Raw genomic sequence first — 20260 nt, forward strand, 5'->3', positions numbered from 1 at the left:
GTGCAAAATTTTTTTAGTTTCTTGTAGTCTCAGTTTATTTTTTCTTTTGTTTTTCTTGTCTGAGGAAATATATCAGAAAATAAATTACTTAGAGAAGTGTCTGAGATTTTATGTTTTCTCCTAGGAGTTTTATGATTTTAAATCTTACATTTAAGTCTTAAATCTATTTTGAGTTTATTCTAGTATATTGTGTAAGAAGGTAGTCTAGTTTTATTTTTTTCATGTATCTGTCCAATTTTCCTAACACAACTTATCAAATAGATTGTCTTTACCCCACTGTATGTTCTTGCCTCCTTTGTCAAACATTAATTTACCATATAGGTGTGGGGTTATTTCTGGGCTCTTTATTCTGTTTCCTTGATCTATATGTCTGTATTTATGCTAGTACCATGCTGTTTTGATTACTATAAACTTGTATAATTTGCTATCAGATAGTATGATACCTCCAACTTTGTTCTTTTTCATCATTACAGTAGCTATTAGGGTCTTATGTTGTTCAATATAAAATTTTGAATTATTTGTTCTAGATCTGTGAAACACGCCATTGGTATTTTGATAAGAATTCATTGACTATGATTGCTTTAGGTAGTATGGACATTTTAACAATGTTAATTCTTCCTATCTGTGAGCTTCCATTTATTTGAATCTTCAATTTCTTTCTTTAAGGTCTTACAGTTTTCCAAGTACAGGTCTTTTACATCCTTGGTTAAATTTATACCTATATATTTTTAAATGCACTTTTAAATGGGAATGTTTTGTTAGTTTCATTTTCTGATAATTCATTATTAGTGTATAAAAATACAATAGATTTCTGGATATTTATTTTGTATCCTGCTACTTTACTGAATTAATTTATCTGTTCTAGTAGTTTTTTGGTGGAATCTTTAGGGTATTCTATATACAGTATCATGTCATCTGGAAACAAGGTCAATTTTACTTGTTCCTTTCCAATTTGGATGCCTTTTATTTTTTTCTTCTTCTTTTCTGAATACTGTGGCTAGAATTCCCAGAATTATGTTGAATAAGTGATAGTAGATATCCCTATCTTGTTCCTGATCTCAAGGAAAACACTTGTAGTTTTTCCACATTGAGTATGATATTAGGTGTAGGTTGGTCATATATGGCCTTTATTATATTGAGTTATGTTTCCTCTATTCCCATTTTGCTGTTTTTATTATAAATAAATATCATATCATAAATTAGTGCTGGATTTTGTCAAATACCTTTTCATAAAATTCACTAGTGAATCCATCTAGTACAGGACTTTTTTTGTTGGGAGTTTTTGATTACTGCTTCAATTTTATTAGTTGTAATTGGTTTGTTCAGATTATCTGTTTCCTAATTTAGTTTTGGTAAATTTTATGTTTCTAAGAATTTATCAAGATTTTCCAATATGTTGGCATATGTTTTTTTGTAATATTTTAAAGTTCTTTATATTTTTGTGGTGTCAGTTGTTACTTTCTCCTCTTTCATTTCTAACTTTATTTATGTGGGCTTTCTCTAATGATGAGGTTCAAATAATTTAACAACCAGTTCTCTGCCCTAATGACCATTTTAAGTATAAAAAAAGATAAACCAAAAGGTAGTTTATTATTTCATTCATTTAATACTTAAATAAGAACAATAAAAGAGATATACAAAACTAAATTATGTTATAAGAATATTTTGAATGTTAAGAATGTTTTAAAATATTAATAAAAATATTAAATAATACCTAAAAATGTACATATATACTATGGAATACTACTCAGCCATAAGAAATGATGACATCATTTAAAACAACATGGATGGATCTTGATAACATTATATGGAGTGAAATAAGTAAATCAGAAAAAACTAAGAACTGCATGATTCCATACATAGGTGGGATATAAAAACGAGACTAAGAGACATGGACAAGAGTATGGTGGTTACAATGGAGGAGGGGGAGGGGCACAAAGAAAACCAGATAGAAGGTGACGGAAGACAATTTGACTTTGGGTGATGGGTATGCAACATAATTAAATGTCAAAATAACCTGGAGATGTTTTCTCTGAATATATGTACCCTGATTTATTAATATCACCCCATTAAAATTAATAAAAATTAAAATAAAAATAAAAATAACTGCTTCTTGATTGGTATCCTCACTTGCAATTTTTTTCATCTATAGACTGAATGGAATTACTACGGGTACTGAGAATACACTGTTGTTCAGACAAACGTTAAGAAAGAGTATGAAATGTAAATTTGTAATTTCCACTTTGGGCAACTGTGCAGCTGCCCACCTTAGAGAAAACCTTGATTACAAGTGTCATTTTAACAACTGGTTCACTGAACTCAACAAAAAATTAGGTATTGGTTCTGCTGAACCAGTGTAAACTGGCTGAATCCCACCATTGGTTCTCTCTCTTTTTCTTGATGAGTCTGGCAAAAGTTTATCAACCTTATTTATCTTTTAAAAGAACCAGCTATTGGGTTTATTAATCTTTTGTATGACTTTTTTAGTCTCTATGTCAGTTATTTTTTCTCTGATCTTTATTATTTGCTTTTTTCTACTTGCTTCAAGATTTTATTGTTTTTTTTTTTAGTTTCTTTAAGTGTATGGTTAGCTTGTTTATTTGAGATATTTTTTTGTTTCTTAAGGTAGGCCTGTAGTGCTATGAATTTCCCTCTTAAGACTGCTTTCAGCCTGACCAGGCAGTGGTGCAGTGGATAGTGTCGGACTGGGATGTGGAAGACTCAGGTTTGAAACCCTGAGGTTGTCAGCTTGAGCACGGGCTCATCCAGCTTGAGCATGGGCTCACCAGCTTGAGCGCAGGGTCACTGGCTTTAGCATGGGATCATAGACATGATTCCATGGTCGCTGACTTGAGCCCAAAGGTCGCTGGCTTGAGCAAGGGGTCATTGACTCTGCTGCAGCCCCTAGTCAAAGCACATATGAGAAAACAATCAATGAACAACTAAGAAGACTAAGGAGTCTCAACAAAGAATTGATGCTTCTCATCTCTCTCCCTTCCTGTCTGTCTGTCTTTATTTGTCCCTCTCTATGACTCTCTCTCTCTCTCTCTCTCTCTGTCTGTGTCACACACACACACAGACATACACACACACATAAGACTGCTTTTACTGTGTCCCATAGATTTTGGGTTGCTATATTTTATTTTCTTATTTGTTTCAATGTATCTTTTGATTTCTTTCTTGATCTTATTATTAACCCATTCATTGTTTAGTAACATAGTTTTAAAATTTCGTGTGTTTGTGTTTTTTAGTTTTTTTTTCTTGTAATTGATTTCTACCTTCATACCATAGCTGTCAGAGAAGATATGATTTTTAGTCTTTTTAAATTTATTGAGACTTGTTTTGTATCCTACCATGTCCTCTGTCCTAGAAAATGTACCATGTGCACTTGAAAATAATGTATATTCTTCTGCTTTGGGTTGAAATTCTCTGAAGCTATCAGTTAAATCCAGTTGATCTAGTGTGTCATTTAAGGCTGCCATTTTCTTGTTGGTTTTCTGCCTGGAAGATCTGTCCATTGATGTCAATGGGGTATTAAAATCCTCTCTGATGAATTTATTACTGTTGATCTCTCCCTTTATTTCCATCAAGATTTGCTTTATATAGTTAGGTGCTCTGAAATTAGGTGCATAAATATTTGCAGTGGTTATAGCAAAGAGTGTTTTTCTGGTTAATTAAATGACTGGCCCAATGTGCATACTTCTGACCTTTTTTTCCTACAATCCCAGGGACGTTATGGTTGCTGTCGCTTTCTACGTGATGGATATAAAACTCCTAAAGAGGTAGGTTACTTCTCTACAAAATGATTCCAAGGTAGAATGTTCATTACTATCTGCAGCCTCATTCAGAAAAATACTTAACCTCACTAGTGGTACCTGAAACAATTACTATATAGGATAACAATAACTGATGTTTGCTACTTTTGTTGGACTTAGTAGCTAAATTATGTTTGTCAGCCTTTCTGGATTAAATAAAATAGAAGGAGTATAGTCCATCTACCTTTTGCAGTTAGTTTCAGGTTATGTGCTTAATTCAGTTGATGAAAGTTTAGGCAGAAAAAGAATATTTGCATGGTCCAAAAGTATCTTCCCCCAAATATTTAATAATGATATAGGGAAAATCTTTTCATCAGTAGAACTTTTTGGCCTCCTCCCATCTTTTGAAATTGGTTATTTCTAAACAGTTCTTGAGAACATTATACTGAGTGCAATAGTAAATCAGAAAGCTAAGAACTATATGATTTCACACATGGGTGGGATATAAAACTGAGACTCATGGGCATAGATAAAAGTGAAGTGGTTACCAGCGGGAGGGGGAAGTGTGTTAAAGGGGACAAATATAAGGTAATGGAAAACAGTTTGATTTTTGGTGATGGGTACACAACTTAATCAACAGTTCAAATGCTATAGAAATGTTTACCTGAAACCTGTGTACTCTTATTGATCAATGTCACCCTGTTAAATTTAATTTTCTAAAAATTAAAAAAACCCAGTTCTTGATTTTGAAAAGTTAATTTTCTTTTGTTACACTTGTCAAATGTTCTCCTTGTAAATATCAGTGGAGAAAATTAAGTATTATTAAAGAGAATGAATGATCAATAAGAAGGACTTTCATTGGCAATGTAAATATCATTTAAGGCTTAGATTTGCTAGTCGAGAGCCAGTATATATTTTTAAACAGTCAAGTTCAAATTCTTCTGGTCTACTTCTTCTCTTGAACTTTATTCTTTATCCCTGTTGACTTCTGCCCCTACAAATCTAGTAAAATTATGCTCTAAAACATTATTATAATCTTTTAAGTGATCAATCCAATTTAATGTCCTCAATCCTTATTCTACTTGACTTCACTGTAGCACATTACTATTACCTATCCCTACATTTTCTTGAAAATTTTTTCTTATTTTAATTTCCACAACACTACACCATTCTAGTTCTTTTCTTCTTTCTGTCCTTCATTCACCAACTGTAAGGGTGTTCTAAGATTTTGCTTGGGGACATTTATTCATTATATGTAGGTACTATATCTATAACATGTGCTTCATGTATCCCTCATGAGGATGATTCTCAAACCCTCATCTCTTGCTTTCCCCTAAACTTTTCTGTTTGTATTTTCTGATGCTACCTAAAACTTAAGAAGTATAAAATCAAACTCAACTTTATTGCAGATTAATCTCAATTTTTCATACACCAGCCTGTAGCATCATTAATATTCTAGTTCTAGTGGTTAGAAGTCACATTACAAAGTATTTGCTAAGGCAGATGAGTATGTATGTGTTCTTCCTCTGAAACAAATTATCTATAATGAAAGGCTATATTATAATCTCTGATCTAAAGATATATATCTGACCTTGGAATGCTACAACAGATTGTGTTTATTATGCTTTTACCAGGATCCCAATCGTCTATATTATGAACCAGCTGAGCTGAAGTTATTTGAAAATATAGAGTGTGAATGGCCATTGTTCTGGACATACTTTATCCTTGATGGGGTCTTCACTGGCAATGCAGAACAGGTAATACACTGAGGAAAGAGATTTTTAGTAGAATGTTTTTATTATATCCCCCTATTTCAGTGAATGGCTGTGCCAACCCTTTGGCCAAATTGAAGTCTTCCTTGGTAGGAAGGACATAGAGTTGTCTTCTAGAGACTAATGGTTGAGGCCACTAAGTTAGTATTTGGAAGAACTGGATATTGCCATCACTCAGACTTTGCTTTTAACAAATACCAAAAGCAAAATAGCTTTGCCTGGTTGGCTCAGTGGTAAGCGTCGGCCTGGTGTGTAGATGTCCCAAGTTTAATTCCCAGTCAGGACATACAGGAGAAGTACCCATCTGCTTCTCCACCCCTCCCCCTATCACTTCTCTCTGTCTCTCTTTTCCCCTCCTGCAGCCATGGCTTGTTGGAGCTAGTTGGCCCTGGGTGCTGAGGATGGCTCTTCCTCAGGCACTAAGAAAAGCTCGGTCGCTGAGCAAAAGAGCAATGCCCCAGATGGGCAGAGCATCACCTCCTAGTGGGCTTGCTGGGTAGATCCTGGTTGGGTGCATGCGGGTGTCTGTCTCTGCCTCCCCACCTCTCACTGGATTAAAAAAATAAGAAAGAAAGCAAAATAGCAAGCCCTGTCTATTTGTCATAGTGATTAGAGGTACTCAAATTTACTTCCTGACTTTGTATGTGTTTTAAAATAAATCTTAGATATGATCCAAATCTTAGATATGATCCAAAAATCCTCCCAAAAACCAAACAAACAAAAAACAAATAAAGAACTCAGAATTCGTTCATACCTGTCTTTACCCTGAAAACATGGTCATCATTGCTTTTATTTTTTAAGTGACATAAACAAAGTAGTTTAGAAATCATTGTTGGAAAATAGTGAGATTGGGAAATTTAATCAAGTAATTTAGTTTCAGGTATTTTCCAAATTGACTATGGCCTAAAATTGTATAATAAACCCAATGCATTTGGAAGTCACTTATACATGGCTACCTAAAATACAATTTTATGTAAGTTGAATGCTTTAGCCAATACTAATCTGTAACTGCCAGTACGAGTTTAAATAATAGGGTTACACCAAGGTTTCAGGGGCTACAAAGTGCTATTCTACTCTAAAATTTAGTAACTTATAAATTATCTATTTTTGAGCAAGCAAATAAAATATGCAATAATAAAAATTGCCTGTCCTATTTTGATCACCCTGATTTTATTTTAGCATTTTTCTCAACCCTCAAATTCTATAAAATTGTTAATCAAAACTTTGCTCAAAAAAATTGTTTATCAAATGACTACTAAGTATAAAGCATTCAGGTTATTTGAACTTGAGATGGGGGAAAGATTGGAAGACCTGAAATTAATTAATTAATTTATTTATTTGCTTCACTACAGTCCATTGAGTAATCAAAGTATTGTCATTGACTTCTTCAGTTTCTCTGTGCAGAATAGTTTCTCTCTATTAATTGAAGAAGATATATCTAAAGTTCTTTGAATTTCACAAAGACATGTTGTAAGTGCAAGATAGAGTTGGTTAAGCTATAATGAAACATATATGTTTCTTTAAATTTACCATGCTCAGGCCCTGGCCGGTTGGCTCAGTGGTAGAGTGTTGGCCTGGCGTGCAGGAGTCCTGGGTTCGATTCCTGGCCAGGGCACACAGGAGAAACCCCCATCTGCTTCTCCACCTCTCCCCCTCTCCTTCCTCTCTGTCTCTCTCTTCCCCTCCTGCAGCCAAGGCTCCATTGGAGCAAAGTTGGCCTGGGCGCTGAGGATGGCTCTGTGGCCTCTGCCTCAGGTGCTAGAATGGCTCTGGTTGCAACAGAGCGACACCCCAGAAGGGCAGAGCATCGCCCCCTGGTGGGCATGCCAGGTGGATCCCGGTCGGGCGCATGTGGAAGTCTGTCTGAATGCCTCCCCGTTTCCAACTTCAGAAAAAAATACAAAAAAAGAAAAAAAATTTAAAAAAAATTATATATGGGAAAATAGAGTTGTTGCACAACACTTAAAAAGTAGGTCAGAGATATATACAAAATGATAAAACCTTATTAAAAGTAGTGTCACAGCTTTATACAAGTTTAAATGGTTAAGAAATACATTGGATATAACCCTTCTACCTTGAAAAAGACCTGAATTGCTTGTAGATATGTGTGGCCACATTCCCACCAGCTTATCATGGCTCCCATACCCACCACCTTGTGTGCCAGAGGAGAGAACAAAAAACAGCTAACAAAAGAGTAAGAGGAAAGGTAAAAAGGACATAGAACAGAAAGGAAGAATAAAAATAGGTTGAGAAAAAAGAGAATGAATTAAAGAGAAGGAAAGGCAGAGAGCCAGTCAACCAGGGTGGCCATGAGGAAAAAGCAGCTCAGCAGTTATGAATTGGTGGAAGGGGGAATTATTTGAAATTGGGTAAAAAATTGTAATACCACATGTGGATGGATGTGGTTCACTGTTTTCCTGAGGTATATGCAACATATATGTTTTGTGTAATCTTTCAAGCCTTAGCTCAACTAAATGTGTTCTCTATTGAAATGGTGCATTAGCATACCTAAAATTTATGTTATGCTGCTGAAATTGTTTCCTAAAATATCAGATGCAGTGGAACAAATTCGTGTTTTCAGAACAATGGTTATAGCAGAACTGACTGTATATTTTTCCACCATAAATTATAGTGTTTTACTTTTTTTTTTTTGCATTGGGTGTGGGATACAGGCTGTATTGCCAAAGTCCTTATAGCCTAAGGCTGTTTTAAGACAAAGCCTTTTCCATCCTTTTAAGATCTTGTTGTAATGGAACAGTGGGAACCAAACATCTTGCCACACAATCACAAAGCCAAATTAAGTAATTAGGGAGCCTTTATTTGCTAGCTGTGCACACGGAACACAGGGAGGCCGAAGCCTTTCAACCTTTCAAATCAATGCATCCCGACTGCAATTTGGAATTAGGTTTTATAGGCAGAACTACATACTGATTGAGGAATGGGGAGGAGAGAAAGCATAGCAGTAAAACAGAGCAGTAAAACAAGCTTTCTTACAATGTTTATCTATAGGGTTAATTCAGGGAAAATATTCTGAGAACACCTGTGTAAAGCCAGTAGCCACCGCCACCATCACAGCCATTTGGCCCATGCAGGTTTGCGTTAGATTTGGACAGACGGTAATGAAACAACAGAGCCAAGAACTGGTGGGCCATTAACTTTAGTCCTAGCTTGCACCCGGTGGGCAAGTAAAAACACACACTGGGCTCCAAAACCTACTCATTCAGTACTCACAAAGCTACTGACTTATCCGAGTTTCCTAGAGTTAAAGGTTTCTAGCTCACTAGTCTTGTTCACCTCTGTTCCCCATCTCCTTCTCTTTGCACAAACTCTGCACAAACTGGCTTCTCCTTCAACACTCCGCCATCTTGGCTGCTTCTCCTGGCCTCCTCCACATGGCCTCTCTCTACTCTCTCCTCTAATGCTAAGCTCAGAAACTGAGAGAGCAGTGTTTTACTTTTTATTTTTACTAAATTACAGCAAATTGTTAAGCAAAAAAGATAAAGTAAACTTAACCATAACAGAAACTTAACTTGTCAGGTAAAATACAGTTTAAAAGCCAGTATATGTGAAGTGAAGAAACTAACCTTAAGGTACTACATAGCGGATAAAATCTGGGCTCAACCTTACACTCACTGTGTGATCTTCCATGAGTTCATACCTCTTAGAGCCTTCATTTCCCTGTAAAAAGTTTGTAATTATACATACCTTCTAGAATGGTTATTAAAATTAAATGCATTAAAGCATGCAAAACTCCTAGCATAGTATCTGGCCTACAATAAGCATTTAGTAAATGCTACTTCCCTTTCTTCTCCATTTTATTAGGTAAATACATTTGTTTTCGATAGTACCTTCTTTGGCCACAGCCTTCCTCTATATTCTCAAAGAAAACTTGCTATACATTTTTTCTACCTTTCGTATACCTACAGGTTCAAGAATACAGAGAGGCTCTTGAAGAAGTCCTTATCAAGGGCAAAAATGGAGTCCCACTTCTGCCAGAGCTGTACAGTGTTCCTCTTGACAAGGTGAGCTGGGAGAAGAGGAGCAGTATAACAGATCTGTTTCATTTGAGTCAAATAATTTTTACCATCTTCTGATTTTCATGTTCTAAAAGTTTGTCTTTAGGTATAGGACAATAAAAATATTATTTCGTTACCTTAAAAATAAGTTTTTAAAGTCCTCCCAGTTATGACATTGTTGCACAGCAAGACAAGGGTAAAACCATTTACAGTGGTGATTTCAAGGGTATATACTTATCCTCAAAGTCAGCACAAAACATACATGAAATATATATGTCCTTTTTGTATGTCAACCATAACTTAATTTTTTTTTTCATTTTTCCGAAGCTGGAAACGAGGGAGGCAGTCAGACAGACTCCTGCATGCGCCCAACCGGGATCCACCCAGCATGCCCACCAGGGGGCGATGCTCTGCCCCTCTGGGGCATCGCTCTGTTGCATCCAGAGCCATTCTAGCACCTGAGGCAGAGGCCACAGAGCCATCCTCAGTGCCTGGGCCATCTTTGCTCCAATGGAGACTCAGCTGCGGGAGGGGAAGAGAGAGACAGAGAGGAAGGAGAGGGGGAGGGGTGGAGAAGCAGATGGGTGCTTCTCCTGTGTGCCCTGGCCGGGAATCGAACCCGGTACTCCTACACGCCAGGCCAACGCTCTACTGCTGAGCCAACCGGCCAGGGCAACTATAACTTAATTTAAAAAATAAAATTAATTGTTCAGAGACTGATATTTTTAAAAAGACCAAATTCTATTATTGAGGATAATGTGGAGATCAGCAGGCAGAACCATAATGATGTTCTCTGTGAACTCTTCGATTTCAGCCATTCCCTCACATACAGTTAGAGTACCACTGCCCTAGACTGTAGTCATACTGTTTGAATTTTCAGTGTATTGCGTATGTGACTTTTATAGGGTATCAATCACAACCCAGACTCAGCCTTTTTATTGTGTAGTATCTTAAATTTTTCATTACCCTTTGTATGGCCTCTTTATCTTTTCTTTAGGTTAATGAAGAATATCAAAATCCTCACACTGTGGATCGAGTCCCTATGGGCAAGTTGCCTCATATGTGGGGTCAGTCTCTATACATTTTAGGAAGCTTGATGGCAGAGGTAAGGGGAAACTCCAAGGCTCTCCTTCTGCTTGAGTAGCTCATTAAATCTTTTGCCTTTTTTATTCTGCTGTAACTATAGATTTTCCTCCAGGTCATCAGAGTGAGAGCATGACCAGTCCGTAACAAAAATCTATGTCCCTCATGTTGCCTAGGGCTTCCTGCCTTGGTACTGTGTCTGCAGCTGCTCTGGGGTCAGGCCCTAGATCTTTCCCTTTCAAAATGCCCCCTGGTGCCTTGCCTGGTGACTGAAGAGTGCAGTTGTGCTTACACAATATGACTAATAATGGATTTAAGTGCTAACTTTTCTAAGCAACATTATGTTTCACTCTTTAATTGAATAAATTGATAACATAATTTTAGGTACCATGACAAGTGATTTGGAACATAATAGTTTTTTTAAATTTATTTTTTCTGATATTTTTTGGTAAGAGTTTCTTTAAATGTTTTATATATTAAATTGTGTTGAGACAGCTCTTAATGGGGCACTTAGAAATTTCTGTTCAGCTTATTTATGACATTTGGACCATATAAGAAGGGTTATCTTTCGCAAAGTTTTTCAAATTTACTGACAAACATATTTACACATTGTAGGCTATTATAATATGCTATAACCCGATTCCTAGAGGACCTAGGGTGGGACTTAGTTATCCTTTCCAGCCAGACTCTTTGACCTGTCTTTATTGATAGTTGATTTTCTGCAACTGTTTTTGTTTGTTTTGTTTTTCCCAGTTCTATTGAAATATAATTGACATACATCACTATGAGTTTCACGTAAACAGCATATCAACTGAAAGTCATTGGTTCCAATTCAACACCAACAGGAATCTCCAATTTGGGGTGTGGTGAAGAAGGAAACTTTTTTTTAAAGACTTTATTTTTTATTATTTTTTATTTATTCATTTTTAGAGAGGAGAGAGAGAGAGGGAGAGAGAGAAACAGAGAGGAAGAGAGAGGAGAGAGAGACAGAGAGAGAAGGGGGGAGGAGCAGGAAGCATCAACTCCCATATGTGCCTTGACCAGGCAAGCCCAGGGTTTTGAACTGGCGACCTCAGCATTTCCAGGTAGACGCTTTATCCACTGCGCCACCACAGGTCAGGCAAGAAGGAAACTTTATTCATTGCAAATAGCCCAGTTGTGATGTGGCACAGCTCTGAGAACAGTATGGCTGTAGAATAGCTCAATAGAGTTACAACTCAACTACGGAGTAACACAGCTGTGGAAGAGCAGAGCTGTGAGGTGGTCTTGGAGTGAGGCAACCATGAGACCTCTCTCCAGCTTGACAGCTCAGTTCTGCTCTGCCTGCTTTACTCCTCTCTGGTCTGGCAAGATGTCTTTGGTGTTTCATCTCTAACCAAGGAAAAACAGTCTTCAGTCTTCTGTGGAAAGAGAAACTTTACTCTTAGAGCCTGAAAGGAATGACTTACATAGAGAGAAATCCCAGTCCTGGTCCCTTATTGATCTGTTCTCATGCAAGTGAGAACTCCAAATCCTCACAGTTTAATTGGTCCAAAAGGCACTGTCTTGATTGGTCAGAATGGAGCCACTCTAGTCAATGAAGATGCTGATAGGGATATAGCTGTGCAGTTTTGATTGCACAGGGGAACACATGGTCCTTGAAATAGGATTCCAGTAACTCCTTAATAGAGCTTGCTCAGATAGCAGGAACACAGTACAGGCAGGCAGTTCAGTGCAGGCTTCTCCCAGAAGTGTGAGAAGCCCCTGTTTCGAAAGAGTTGCTAGTCTATGCTTTTAAATTTGAGCCCAGTTAACCACCAGGAGCCCTTCTTGATAAGTATCTTCTTTCTAAGGTCCACAAGCATAAAGGTTTGATTATCTGTAGGTGTCATTATTGTGAATTTAGCAATAATAGTAAGAATGATTTGTTTAAAGTAAAATTTTTCTGGTGACTTTCTCATTCAATTAAAATAATTTAAATGGTATGAAAATAAAAATTCAGCATCAGCAGCACAAACAATCCAATTAAAAAATGAGCAAAGGACCTGTATAGACACTTCTCCAAAGAGGACATACAGATGGCCAATAGGCATATGAAAAAATGCTCAGCGTCACTAATCATCAGAGAAATGTGAATTAAAACTACAATGAGATACTACCTCACACCTGTCAGAATGGCACTCGTTAACAAATCAACACACAATAAGTGCTGATGAGGGTGTGGAGAAAAGGGAACCCTTCTGCACTGCTGGTGGGAATGCAGACTGGTGCAGCCACTGTGGAAAACACTATGGCATTTCCTCAAAAAGTAAAACTGGAACTGCCTTTTTCCCAGCTATCCCACTTTTATGAATATAGCCTAAGAATCCCAAAACACTAATTCAAAAGAAGATATGCACCCCTATGTTTATTGCAGCATTGTTTACAGTAGCCAGGACCTGGAAACAGCCCAAGTGTCTGTCAGTGGACCAGTGAATTAAAAAGCTGTGATACATTTGCACACAATGGTACATTTACACACTCCGCAGCTGTGAAAAAGAAGGAGATCTTACCTTTTGTGATGACATGGATGGACATGGAGATTATTATGCTAAGCGAAATAAGCCAGGCAGAGAAAGACAAATATCATATCATCTCACTTATATGTGGAATCTAATGAACAAAGTGAACTGAAGAAAAGAATAGAGGCAGAGGCGGGGTCACTAAGAGCAGAGGAACAACTGTCAGAGAGAAGGGGATTGAATGATGGGACCAAAGAAGGTGAAGGTATTAGTCGAAATTATATATATATATGTAACACATAGATACAGATAACAGGGTAGCAAGTACCAGAGGGAAGGTGGGGGGGTGGAGGTAGAGGGACGGGGGCAAAGGGGAGAAATGGGGGTGGAAAGAGACTACATGGGGCATGGGGGAAATGATGTGGTATGTAGACGGTGTTATATTGAATGGGATACTTGAAGCCATGTCAACACATTAAATTAAAAATTAAAATTAAGCCTGACCAGGAGGTGGTGCAGTGGATAGAGAGTTGGATTGGGACGTAGAGGACCCAGGTCCAAAACCTGAGGTTGCTGGCTTGAGAACAGGCTCATCTGGCTGGAGTGTGGGCTCACCAGTTTGAGTGCAGGGTCGCTGGCTTGAGCGTGGGATCATAATCATGACACCATGGTCCCTGGCTTGAGCTCCAAGGTCGCTAGCTTGAAGCCAAGGTCGTTGGCTTGAGCAAGGAGTCACTTGCTCTGCTGTAGTCTCCCTCCCACCCCCGATCAAGGCACATATGAGAAACCAATCAATGAACAACTAAGGAGCTGCAAGGAAGAATTGATGCTTCTCATCTCTCTCCCTTTCTGTCTGTCTATTCCTATCTGTCCTTCTCTCTGTCTCTCCCTCTGTCTCTGCCACACACAAACAAAAAAAAATTAAAATAAAAAACTGGTATAAAAAAAGGAGATGAATGGTTTTCTTAAGGGCAAAATGAGTTAGTTCATCTCATTTCATTGGGCAGAAACTCAAATCAAGTCAAAGAGTATCTGCTGAGCAGAAAGCATAGCAAATACATGGATAAATGAGAAGTCAACAGGCCTAATAAGTTAAAACATTGATATTAATCATTGCGGTCTGACTGTCTAATCATGTCCATCCAGAGAAGGTAGAGGTGTGTAAAGCCAATAGGCACGGCCACCATCACAGCCTCCTGGCCCAAGCAGGTTTGCATCTGATTCGGACAGATGGTAATGAAACAACGGAGCCAAGAACTGGTGGACCATTAGCTTTAATCCTAGCTTGCACCTGGCGTGCAAGAAATACACACAGTGGGAAAACACTTCCCTTTCCATTCAGGGCTCCCAAAGCCACTGACTTATCCGAGTTTCTTAGAATCAAAGGTTTCTAGCTCACCAGCCTTATTCACCTTCTTGTTCCCCATCTCCTTCTCTCTGCACAAACTGGCTTCTCCCTCAGCACTCCACCATCTTGGCTTCTTCTCTTGGCCTCCTCCATGTAGTCTTTCGCTGCTCTCCTCTCTCATGCTAATCTCAGGAACTGAGAGAGCAAGCTCCTGGTCTGCCCCACTTTATAGTATAGAAATCAAAACCTTTAATCCAATATACAAACAAGGAAGTCTCTGATATAAAGTCACTTATCTTAGCCATATGGGATTCCTCATGAGAGTGTACCACCTCACATCATGCAATCAGTCAAGGGTCTGGGGAAAAGCTTAGTCTTAAAACTAAGCCTTTGGCTATAATGACCCAGCCTGCTTACAGCCTGTCCCCCACACCCAATACAAACTGTAAGCGAGCAAACATATATATCATATTTACAAACTTATTTGACCAACAAGGTGGAATTACAAAACTTTTTGTTTATCATTTACACCCTATCTATTTCCAAAAAAGGATTTGTGGCAGCCACTAGAACTTAACTCCAGATAAAGTTAATTAGACAAATATTCAGGGCTTAAAATTTTCATACAGTGAAGGTATTTGTTTCCTTTTCATGCCTGCCTCTTAGATGAAATATAATAATTTGTTTTTCTACGGTTTTTCTTTAGGGATTTTTAGCTCCTGGAGAAATTGATCCCCTGAATCGTAGGTTTTCAACTGTACCAAAGCCAGATGTTGTGGTTCAAGGTATGTATTCTTATTCCCAGCAACAGAAACTTTATATTAAAGATCCGGTTTGGCCAGTAAATAGTGACTTCATTCTTTATCATGTATTTTATTAGGCTTCAAAAAGTATAAAATGAATTTGGTTCTGTTTGGTTTCAAAATTACTCTTAATCTTAATTATGAACAAATGATTAATAATTGCTGTTATTTGACACTCTTAACCACTCCTTACTTCCAGAAACACTTTATTTCAGCATCATGATGTTGTAACCTAATTATCTCTGCTTTGTTTCTGAGTCTCCCTTCTGTGATTTTTCTACTAGTACTCCTTTCTTCTCACACCCTCCTAATTGTTGTGTACTTAGTCTTATACTCTTGTCTTTCTGTGTTTACACACTGTGTTAATTTTGTAGGGCTGCTTCCTTTATAATAAAGTTGCTTATATGGCTCCAACTATTGCCTCTTTGCAGAGTACTCCAAATCTTTACTTTTGTTCATAACAATCTTTAAAATTTTTGAGATATCTACTTTATTCAAAATACTAGAAGAATCAGAGAATCTGATTAGACAGAATCCAATCAGTGAAATTGAAGCAAATCAAAAAATTCCCAGCAAACAAATCTGTTCCAGATCTATTTTCAAAAAAGGATTTGTGGCAGGCACTAGAAATTAACTCCAGGTAAAATTATTTTGACAAGAATTCAGGGTTTAAACATTTTCATACAATGAAGTGTAAAATGTTTGAGGGCATTTACTCCAATGATAAAATCTAGCATTATACCAAGAGTTAGGAAAGAAGAAGAAGGCTGTGAGCCAAGAGTCAAAGTCTTTAATGAATGTGTTAGAGCAACAAGAGATCAATATAGCCAGATGGCATACGCCTCAAAGAAGAACAGGCTTTATCATGGGAGAGGAAGAGGAATTATCTTTTATATCATGTTTTCTATGCACACTGATAAGCAAAGACTAACTGTATGACCATATAGGATGTCAAGTATAACAAGGTTAAAAAAATACACAGGATTATTTTTCATATATAACTAACCCTGAAGTCAAGTCACTGGCAATCTCTCAGGAGCTTCACAGCAAGACTTAGTATGATGTTAGATCAAGTTATTCGAGAGTCAAGAATCACCCCAAAATTTTTACCCTCAGAGACTAGGATAATAATGAAGTCATTGAAACATAAGGAAAAGTGGAAAGATCTGCTTTTCTTGGGAGAGGTAAAACAATAGGATGGTGACAAAAAGAGGTCAGGTTTGCATTTGAAGTGGAAGTGGTAAAGATGTTTTATAGGTATTGGGACTAGAATTCTTAATACCATTAATAGAGTTTAGTGAGTAAAGAAAGATCATATCTTTATTACTCTTATAATCCTAGCCCTGGTCTTAAAGGTATGCATATGAAAGAGCCTTGGAGAATCAACTTTCACCAAACCTATAACACACTTCATGTTTGATTATTTTCCCTATCTAAACACGAAATCCCAGATATAAAGAGAGAGTAGCATTCTGTACGAAGACATAGATACTTGGCCAAAAACCATAATATGATACTCTGGTTATGAGATCTTTTTTCCATTTTCATTTAGATAATATATTTTCATTAGATAATACCTAGCATAATAATTCTTTCATTTAGGCTCTCCAATAATTATTAATTTCTTCCCCCTTTTCCTCTTCCTTTCAAAAAGAGTATGTGGCTTGAGAGATTTTAGATTCTTACTGAAATAAAATTTTCTGTTGGCCTCATTTTTTTTCTTTCTTACAGTTTCAATTTTAGCTGAGACAGAAGAAATTAAGGCCATTTTAAAAGACAAGGGGATTGATGTGGAGACCATTGCCGAGGTGTACCCCATCAGAGTACAACCAGCTCGTATTCTCAGCCACATTTATTCCAGCCTAGGTAAGGAGATGGACCAGCTTTCTAAAATCAAAGCATTTGATACAAGCTGATTTCTTTTCTTTTTACTTTTTCTTGATCTTATAGTGCTTTATTAAACTGGGTCTTAGAAGGAGTTTAGAATCTATGAAATTTAAGTTTCTGACCCTATGTATTCTCAGCAGGCTTTATAATTTTAGATGTGTTTTATGAACTCTTTGGTACATAGGGCATGACTATTAGTAGGCAATATTGTTTCGACATTCTAAGCATGTGCTTAACTAATGTGTTCTCCTCTTTCTAGGGACCTATATTTCTGTATTGAATACATGCTAATTTTACATAGAACTTGTTTTCAGATATTTTATACTTGGTCATGTAATTAATTGTTTGACAGTACTAAAAAATTCTACTTCTTAATATAATACTTTTTTTTTAAGTGAGAAGAGGGGAGATAGTGAGACAGACTCCCGCATGCACCCAAACTGGGATCTACCCGGTAACCTTGTCTGGAGTTGATGCTCACAACTGAGCTATTTTTAACACCTGAGGTCAATGTGCTAAGACCAACTGAGCTATCCTCAGCACCCAGGGCCTATACTAGAACAAGTTGAGCCACTGGCTGCAGGAGCAGAAGAGAGAAAGAAGTGGGAGAGAAGCAGATGATTGCTTCTCCTGTGTTCCCTGACCAGGAATCGAACCCAGGATGTCTATTCATCGAGCCAATGATTTGTCCACTGAGCCACCAGCCATGGCCTGTAATACTTATTTTTGATTAATACTTATTTTTATTCAATTTACATATTAAACTTAGTGATAGACACATTAAACAAATTACTACAAATTTCAGATTTACACAATTTATTACAAATTTCATATTAAATAAATTACTACACTATTAACTAAGAAAGGATATGCAGAACTTTTAAATTACCCTTGTGTAAGGCTGAACAATGGCCTGAAAATATACCCAGATCCTAATTCTTGGAACCTGTGATTACCTAATATGGCAAAAGAGACTTTGCATGCATGATTAAATTAAGGATTTAAATTAAGATTATACTGTATTATTCAAGTGGACCTTAATTGTAACCACAAGTGTCCTTATAAAAGGAAGGCAGAGGGAGATGAGATTATAAAAACAAGAGATGTGACAACAGAAACAAGAACTCAGAGTGATGTAGATGTGAGCCAAAGATTTCCAAGGAATAGCCATAGCCTCTGGAGGTTGGAATTGGCAAGGATCAGATTCTCTCCTGGAACTTCCAGAAGAAACCAATCCTGCTGACACCTTGGTTTTGTTTTAGTCCTGTAAACTAATTTTGAACATCAGACCTCCGTAACTGTAGGAGAATAAATATGTGTTGTTTTAAGCCACTAAGTTTGTGCTAATTTTTTACAGCAAAAATAAGAAGGTGATACAGATTTTGGTACTGGGAAGTGAGGTGATGTTGTGACAAATACCTGAAAGTGTGAAAGTGGCTTTGGAATTGGGTAATGGGTGGAGGCTGAAAGAATTTTGTTCACATGATAGAAAAAGTCTAGACTGCCTCAAACAAACTGTTATAAAGCATTGATAGTAAGAGTTCAGAAGGAAATGAGGAACATGTTATTGGAAACTTGAAGAAAAGGATCCTTGTTATATTGTGACAGAAAACTTAGCTGAATTATGTCCTATAGTTATGTAGAAAACAGGACTGTAAATTATAAACTTGGATATTTAGCTGAGGTGATTTTCAAGCAAAGTATTGAAATCATGGCTGGATGTTTTCTTGCTTCTTATAATAAAATGCAAAGTAAAGAGATAAATTGAGGGAAGAACAGTTAAGCAAAAACAAGTAAAAACCACCAAGACTTGATGAAATTCTCAGCCTATTTAGATTGGGAAAATGATAAAATTAGATTTGCTGTCAGGAAAGCATGCTCTGGAAAAAATGGTCAAGGGTGTGACTGGAAAACCTTTTGCCTAGTGCTTACAAAATATCAAAATATTGGCCCTGGCCGGTTGGCTCAGCGGTAGAGCGTCGGCCTGGCGCGCGGGGGACCCGGGTTCGATTCCCGGCCAGGGCACATAAGAGAAGCGCCATTTGCTTCTCCACCCCCCCTCCTTTCTCTCTGTCTCTCTCTTCCCCTCCCGCAGCCAAGGCTCCACTGGAGCAAAGATGGCCCGGGCGCTGGGGATGGCTCCTTGGCCTCTGCCCCAGGCGCTAGAGTGGCTCTGGTCGCGGCAGAGCGATGCCCCGGAGGAGCAGAGCATCGCCCCCTGGTGGGCAGAGCTTCGCCCCTGGTGGGCGTGCCGGGTGGATCCCGGTCGGGCGCATGCGGGAGTCTGTCTGTCTCTCCCCGTTTCCAGCTTCAGAAAAAATACCAAAAAAATAAAAAATAAAAAAAAAATAAAAATATTTATTCACACAGGGGGCTTTTTGAAGAGATTTGACTTATGATTCATGGATCCCCTCAACCACCTCAATAGGATCCTTCTAGGAATAGAAATAGGATTATCCAGGAAAGATCTTGGGGAGGACACTCTTGTCAAATGGCTTGAACCTCCATGATGTACATGCAAGACCTACAGGGTTTTTTGGGGGAGGTTTTTATTTTTTATTTTTCTGAAGCTGGAAAAGGGGAGACAGTCAGACAGACTCCCACATGCACCTGACCGACCGGAATCCACCTGGCATGCCCATCAGGGGGCGATGCTCTGCCCCTCTAGGGCATCGCTCTGCCACAATCAGAGCCGAAATTCTAGCACTTGAGGCAGAGGCCACGGAGCCATCCCCAGCGCCTGGGCAAACTTTGCTCCAGTGGAGCCTTGGCTGTGGGAGGGGAAGTGAGAGACAGAGAGGAAGGAGAGGGGGAGGGGTGGAGAAGCAGATGGGCGCTTCTCCTGTGTGCCCTGGCCGGGAATCAAACCTGGGACTTCCGCACGCCAGGCCAATGCTCTACCACTGAGCCAACCGGCCATGGCCAAGACCTACAATGTTTTTAAGACTGTTATATTAGCACAAACACTGCCAAGTTGGACTGAAAGGAACAGAGGGAGAACAAGATGAAAGAAGGGTGTTAGACTTGTAAAATTCTACAATCAGTAAGTAGGATGATAAACTGCCCATATGTATTATTCCATAAAATTAAGGTAATTGTTCACTTATTATTGAGTA

The 20260-nt window shown here is 38.0% G+C and overlaps 1 protein-coding gene across 5 annotated transcripts in view; it reads left to right on the plus strand.

Annotated features, from left to right (window-relative positions):
* PHKA1 (phosphorylase kinase regulatory subunit alpha 1) overlaps nucleotides 1–20260 on the plus strand; it is a 158884-nt gene that overhangs the window by 75524 nt on the left and 63100 nt on the right. For all 5 annotated transcript variants that reach the window (XM_066356844.1, XM_066356845.1, XM_066356847.1 and 2 more), the window contains 6 exons: nucleotides 3729–3782; nucleotides 5390–5512; nucleotides 9454–9549; nucleotides 10541–10648; nucleotides 15161–15239; nucleotides 16989–17123. In XM_066356844.1, the coding sequence (XP_066212941.1) occupies nucleotides 3729–3782; nucleotides 5390–5512; nucleotides 9454–9549; nucleotides 10541–10648; nucleotides 15161–15239; nucleotides 16989–17123 (595 nt within the window). The remainder of the gene's footprint in view (nucleotides 1–3728; nucleotides 3783–5389; nucleotides 5513–9453; nucleotides 9550–10540; nucleotides 10649–15160; nucleotides 15240–16988; nucleotides 17124–20260) is intronic.

The sequence above is a fragment of the Saccopteryx leptura genome, chromosome X (assembly GCF_036850995.1).
Source record: "Saccopteryx leptura isolate mSacLep1 chromosome X, mSacLep1_pri_phased_curated, whole genome shotgun sequence".
Classification (NCBI taxonomy): domain Eukaryota; kingdom Metazoa; phylum Chordata; class Mammalia; order Chiroptera; family Emballonuridae; genus Saccopteryx; species Saccopteryx leptura.